At 28.3% G+C, this 7,068-nt stretch overlaps 1 protein-coding gene across 1 annotated transcript in view; it reads left to right on the forward strand.

Annotated features, from left to right (window-relative positions):
• LOC117178567 (lysosomal alpha-mannosidase-like) overlaps positions 1 to 7,068 on the forward strand; it is a 54,062-nt gene that overhangs the window by 18,973 nt on the left and 28,021 nt on the right. The window contains exons 6-7 of the mRNA XM_033369996.1: positions 798 to 1,003; positions 3,557 to 3,690. Of these exons, the coding sequence (XP_033225887.1) occupies positions 798 to 1,003; positions 3,557 to 3,690 (340 nt within the window). The remainder of the gene's footprint in view (positions 1 to 797; positions 1,004 to 3,556; positions 3,691 to 7,068) is intronic.

Consider the following 7,068-nt stretch of genomic DNA (forward strand, 5'->3'; position numbering starts at 1 on the left):
AATGTTGATGATAAATATTCTAATGAAGAAATATTAATAATTTTTAATAAAAAAATTATTTACAGAAATTCCATTTGTTTAAACAATTTAAAATAATTAACTAATGTTAATAAATATTCCACTAGATCAATAGTAATAATTTTTAAGGAAAAAAACGAGATTTCGAAAAAAATTGTTTAAACAAATCCCATTTGTTTCAATAATAAAACATTAATTAACCAATGTTGATGAATATTCTACTAGACTATAATAGTAATAATTTTTAGGGGGAAAAACGAATTTTCGAGAAAAAACTACTAGCCTAAAAAAATTATTCTACAAAGTCAAAAAAGTGATTTTCTCCATGCATTTTAAAAATATAAAAAATTAGGAAATTTCTTTTTTCGGGTTTGGAATAAAATGGGGGGGGGGATCGTTGCCCTATAGCATGCAAAAAAAATTTTCCATGCATTTTTGGACCACCCTAGTGAACAAGTTTAAAATTTTTCTGAATTATAGATTCTGAGGTAGCACTGTGCAAATTTGGCAATTTTGTTTAAAAAACCATTTATTTATAATGCTGCAAATTGCAAATGGTTCGTCGTACAAAAGAATTTAAATTGTTTAAAAAAATTATTTAAACAAAAATTGACCCATATTTCGAAACCCTACCCAAGATATTCGTAATCAGGGGCCTTTTTTTTTACCTATTGAAAAAGAGTAATCTCGGGGACCTATTAGTGAATTCAGAAGTGTCAGTGGTGAATGGATCATAATAATAATAATAATAATAATAATAATAATAATGTTTTAATCAGGAGATTGAATGACACCTTCGGACAATGCGCGAGGCCAAAGATTGGATGGCAAATTGATCCTTTCGGACACTCAAGAGAACAGGCATCAATGTTTGCTCAAATGGGTTTCGATGGTCAACTTTTTTCCCGTATTGATTATCAAGATAGAGGTCAACGACACAGTAGAAAGACAGCAGAATTCATTTGGAGGGGTAGTCCCAGTTTAGGTAAAAAAATAAAATTTAAAAGTTGGGTCCCTTGAAGTAATTATTTTTAAAGGAAAAGCGGTAATTTTAAGTTTTCAGTGACTGCCTTATAGCATACGAAGCGACCGAAAAGTTTAAGTTGGAAAAAGCCCCCAGCGCCGTCACCTTTCTTTGTGAAAAAGACGCAACTTGTTAGATAGTTCAACTCAGATCGACAGCTGTGAATACTCAGTCGGTAACACGGCGTCATTGAAAAATTATTCACATCAAGAATTAATAATTAAAATATATTTAACTGCATTACTTGAAATTTTTAATCAAGAAGACAATTTTTGAAACAAGGCGATTAACTTTCAAAGAAAAACCTCATGTTCTACAAAAAAAAATTTTTTTCAAATACTTGAATTTTAAACGAAACAGTTGAATTTTCTTTTAAAAGAGGCAATTTTTCAGCCAAATTATCGAAAATTGAAACCAAATATTACTATTCTACAAAAAAGATTTTTCAAAAAATACATTAATTTTTCAACCAAACACTTCAATTTTGAACTAAAAAATAGCATCATTTAACAACAAAAGGAATAGTTAAATTTTCAGTTGGCAAAATTAATTGACAACCAAACTAATGAACTTTTAACTAAAATGATGAATCTTAAACTAGAATAATTAAATTTTAAATAAAAAAAATAGTTTTAAACTAAAACAATGAATCTCCAAATGAAATATTTGAACCTTCAACGAATTCGACGAATTTTGAAATAAAAAAGATAATTTTTCAACAAAAAATTGAATAATTGCATTTTCAGTAAAAAAAAGAATTTTTAACCAAACAATTGAATTTTTTACTAAAATTATAGAATATTTAACTAAATTATTATTTTCATTTTTAATAATCAAAAAATTTATTTTCTACAAAAAAAGAAACAAATTTTCAATAAAATAGCTCATTTTTTAAGCAATGAAATAAATTTCTAATATAAATTATGAATCTTCAATAAAAAAGTTAATTTTGATTAAAAGATTTTCTTTTTCAACCAAGCAAATTTATTTTTAGCATAAAAGATAAATTTTTATTTACAATGATGAATATTTAACTGGAATACTTCAATAGCCAACCGGGATTAACAATAAGATTAACAATAAGATTAACTTTCAAAGAAAAAAATAATAATGTTTTACCAAAACAAGTAGGTTTTAGATTTAAGAAAGTCGATTTTCTAACCAAAAAGGCGGGTTTTCAAACAAAATACGTGAATTTTGAACTAAATAAATTAGTTTTCGATTAAAGCAGACAAATATACATCCAACTTGTTAAATTTTGAAATAGAAATGCAAATTTCCCACGAAAGAGAAACGGTTAAATTTTCAGTTAAAAAAAGGAAACGAAATTAAATTTGATAAAAATTAATCTTTTGTGTTATAAATAAATTTGCTTCGTTGAAAAATAGACTCTTCTTCAAAATTAATGTTTTTATTGAAAATTCATCATTTATATTGAAAATTCATTTCTTTGCTTAAAAATGAGGTATTTTATTGAAAATTTGTTTCTTTTTTTGTAGAAAATAATTTTTTCAACTTCAGATGGAAATACTATTCCAGCTGAATATTCCATAATTTTAGTAAAAAATTCAATTGTTTGGTTAAACATTCTTTTTTTTTACTGAAAATGTGATAATTCAATTTTTGGTTTAAAAATTCGCTTCTTATTTCAAAATTCGTCGACTTCATTGAAAGTTTAACTATTTCATTTGAAGATTCATTGTTTTAGTTTGAAACTATTTTTTTTTATTTAAAATTTAATGATTCTAGTACAGGATTGATCATTTTAGTTGAAAATTCATCAGTTTGGTTACAAATTAATTTCTTTAACTGAAAATTTAACTATTCCTTTTGTTGTTGAAAGATGATATTTTTTTAGTTCAAAATTCAAGTATTTGTCTGAAAAATTGACTCTTTCATTTGAAAATTCAACTGCTTTGTTTAATATTGACGTATTTTAAAAAAATCTAACTTTTGTAGAACATGATGTTTTTATTTTGAAGTTAATCTCCTTGGTTACAATTTTTTCTTTTTGATTACAAATTTCAAGTATTCCAGTTAAATATTTTAATAATTAATTCTTTAAGTGAATAATTTTTCAGTAAAGCTGTGTTATCGACTGAGTATTCACAGCTGTCGATCTGAGTTGATCTATCTGACAAGTTGCGATTTTTTCACAAAAGGAAGGTGGCGGCGCTAGGGGCTTTTTCTAACTCCAAACTTTTCCGTCGCTTCGTCTGCTACAAGGCAGTCAAGGAAAACTTAAAAGTACTACTTTTCCTTAAAAAATAATTACTCCAAGGGACCCAAACGATGTCGGCTCATATATTTTCTTCCTTCTGCCAAAATTTCGATATACTAACTTATTTAGTTTAAGAAAAAAGGGCGGACAAAATTAACATTACAAGGTCAAATTTTGATTGCTCCGCAGACTACCATTTACCCTTAATAGATATTTATAATTATAAAGTGCAAACATGCCATTTGTCTTCTTCTATAAAAACAGCTTATTAACACAAATTTTATTTAATTCAGGTGAGAATGCGAATTTATTCACATCCGTACTTAACCAATATAGTGCACCGGATGGTTTTTGTTTCGATATTACTTGTAAAGATGATCCTTTGGTTGACGACCCCGATAGTCCAGAGTATAATATACACCGAAAAGTAAGTTTTAAAGTCTGCACTTTTTCTTATCATTTTATTTTTATTTTAAATTTAAAGAAATGTAAATTGAAAATTTTCAAATTTTGAGATCCTACAGAAAAAGATTCTAAATTAATAATAATAAAAATTAATAATAATAATTTTCAAAATCATTCAGTCACTTTCTCCACATTTATCAGCTTTACCCTGACGAGTGGTAGCGATACTTCTGGCTTGAAAAGAGCGTAAAAGAAGGGTTGCCAACTTATAAAATTCATGTACGCCAGCTTTTTTGAAACTGTCGGTAGCGTTGTTTTTCAAATGTAGTGTTTATGCAGACAAACTGCTGATTTGGTAGGTTTTCTCAAGTTTGAATAATTTGATAATTTTGACAGTATTTACTCTGCGAAACGCTGGTTATGTAGTGTCTATTTAAAAAGTTAAGTCGAATTGTTTACTAACTGAAGAGGTTAGTTCTTGTTAGATAGATAAACTTTTATTTTTCGGCCTGCTGGCCTTAAAAATTGACCTGCTTACACTTCCATTTTTTACATAATTTTCTTACAACTACGTCTTAAAAAGTACCATCCATCCATACTTTATAACTAATCCCCTCGCTCCTATAGCCTAACCTACCTCGCTGCGCCTCGCCTCGCCACGCACGCATTTCGCTCTTTTGTCGCTATGCCTTGCATTACCAGCCTCTGTCTCCGTCGCTGACACCTAATACTTAACTACTATTTACAATATTTACGTTTCTCTTACATCTACTTCCTCTCCTATTTACAATCATTTCTTCTCCATTCCTCTTCCTCCTTCCTTCTCTTCTTCTCTATCTTACCAAACACCCCCTTCACCCATGCTACTGCCCTTTTGTCACCCCTTTCATGTAACAATACCTCCATGCTTATCCCCTTCCTTTCCACCCCTTCACATTCCTCCAACCAATGCTCCAATTTTGCATCCCCCTTCCCGCACAACTCACACATTCTCTTCTCTCTAGAAAGCCATAACCTGTTATACTTCTCCATGCAGCCACACCTCATTCTCGCTGTAAGTTCCTGACTTCCTTGCTCTCCTTTCTTACACAAATATTCCGCTCTCTCCCTTGGCATAATCCACACATAGTTTCCGTTATACCTTGACTCTCTTATTCTCTCCTCTCCTTGTGCCCTCTCTTTTTCCATGCCATTCTTTTAAACCAACTCATATACCCTCCTTCCTTCCTCTTCAATTCTGCTAACTTCATCCATTTGCAAGCCATTCGTTCTAAAATACCTTTCCCTTTCCACCTCCATCTTTGCACCACTATGTCTGTTTTCCTTCTCCTACCAACACTCCCTAAGGAATTTACTTCCCCCCTCTTGGTTAGTACTTGTTTATAGAAATATTCAGAGTGGAAACAAGAAAGTAAATATTTTGAGTAATATTTATTTTGCTTAAATATATTTTTGGAAAATTGCGATTAGCTGGATTGCATGCATTTTATAATTTTGCAACCCTTCTCACACGCTCTTTTCGAGACAAAGTTTCGCTGTCCAAACTAGTTCTACACACGTGCAGTTTTTAATTATTTAATTATTTATTTGTAATTTATTTCCAAGTTTTTTATTTTACGCCTCAAATGACATTGATTGAATTTTGAAAATGGTGTAGCAAAATCTCCAAATTAATTATTTAGAACCGCATTCCAATCACATTCTTTGATAAGAAATGCCTTTAATTTTTATTTAATATTACAGTTTTCATTGCGCAATTCTGCAACAGTTTCATGTTCGAGGCCCTAAAACTATAGATTTTTGGTCAGCAGCTTCAGTTTGAAAATATTTTGTTCGAAATCTCGTAATTTTCAAAGAACTTCAATTTCAAATTTGACACCTTGGCTATTTTAAATTAATTTTAAAATGAAAAATTTGAATACAATTCAACAATTACATTTGAAAAAATTACAAATTTAAAAGGCTTGAAATTTATCTATATTAAAATTTGGAATAAGTGTGATACTTTTTTCTATAACTATATTTTCTTTTTCAATATTATATCTTAAAATGGTCCAATTCTTAGTTCAATATTCAAAAAAATGAATGATCTAAAATTGAAAAATATTTATGTGGAAGATTTTAAAAATAAAGTGATCAAAATTAAACGATCTGAAAAATTGCGTTGTTTAATTATAATTAACAATTTAAAAACTTTTAACGGCCAAAAAAATTGAATTTAATTAAAATAATTGTAATTGTAAAGGGATTATAAGGGAAAACCAAAAAATTCTGAAGAATAAACTTCTAGAAGAAGAAAATGTTCGACATAGAACATTTCTGAAACTAGAAAATAATGTCAAATAATTTAAAATTCTCGAAAAAATTTTTTTTAAATAAAGTTATAGATATCATAAAATATTAAATAAACATACTTTTCATTTACTCTCTTTAACCTCATTATTTACTCATTATTAAAATAATTTTTCAATTGTTTTGATCAGAAAATTTTATAATTCGAAAATTTGACAACTATATAATTTTCAGTTGCTGGTCAATTTGGATTTTAAATTCTTAAATTTTAATCGCTACGTGTTGAATATTCTTTGAATTAAAGAATTTTGCATTTTACATTTGGTGTGTTATTCTGAACACCTTTAGTTAGAACTAATTCTCTTAAAATTTTTGTTGGAATTTATAATCATTAAATTTTTAAAATTCTTATTTGAAAATTGTCTATTTTTAAAGTTTTGAAATTGTACTATTCTCCAAATTTAAGTTTTTAATCCTTTGTAATGAAATTGTAAAATGTTTATTATTTTTGTCTCCAATTTTTCAATTTTGAGAGCTATTGATTAAACGTTTTTCAATTTTAAATGCTTTCAATTTGAAATTATTTAGTTTTAAATTTCTTGTTTCAGAAATGATAGGGATGACTGAAAAATACCAAAAAATAAAATTTATGAGACAACAAAATTCCCGAATTGGAAAATTCTCGAATAATAAAATTCCCGAAATTATAAAATTGCAGGAACACATAAATCATGAAATGGAAAATTTCCGAATAATAAAATTCGCCGAATTATAAATTATCCGAACTAGAAAATTCTCGAATTTCAACAATTGAGGGTCCGGATACAATAAGGGGACAAGCGCTCGAAACTGCGAGAAAGTATTGTCCAAACGTCTTGTGATATCCAAATTTTAATGTTCAAAAAATTAAATAAAAAATATATAGGCGAACTATACCCTAGGGATGCCTACTAAATAGAAAAAAGTTAAAAATGTTAATTGTTTAATAATAATTAATTGCAAATGAAGACCTGACGGTGAGCACGTTTTTTTAGCTTCGGTGAAGAAAAGTATCGAGTGAACTTTAAAGTTGAGACAACTTCCAGTGAGAGATTTGTTCCATACTATT

Source organism: Belonocnema kinseyi, chromosome 8, assembly GCF_010883055.1.
Source record: "Belonocnema kinseyi isolate 2016_QV_RU_SX_M_011 chromosome 8, B_treatae_v1, whole genome shotgun sequence".
Classification (NCBI taxonomy): Eukaryota; Metazoa; Arthropoda; class Insecta; order Hymenoptera; family Cynipidae; genus Belonocnema; species Belonocnema kinseyi.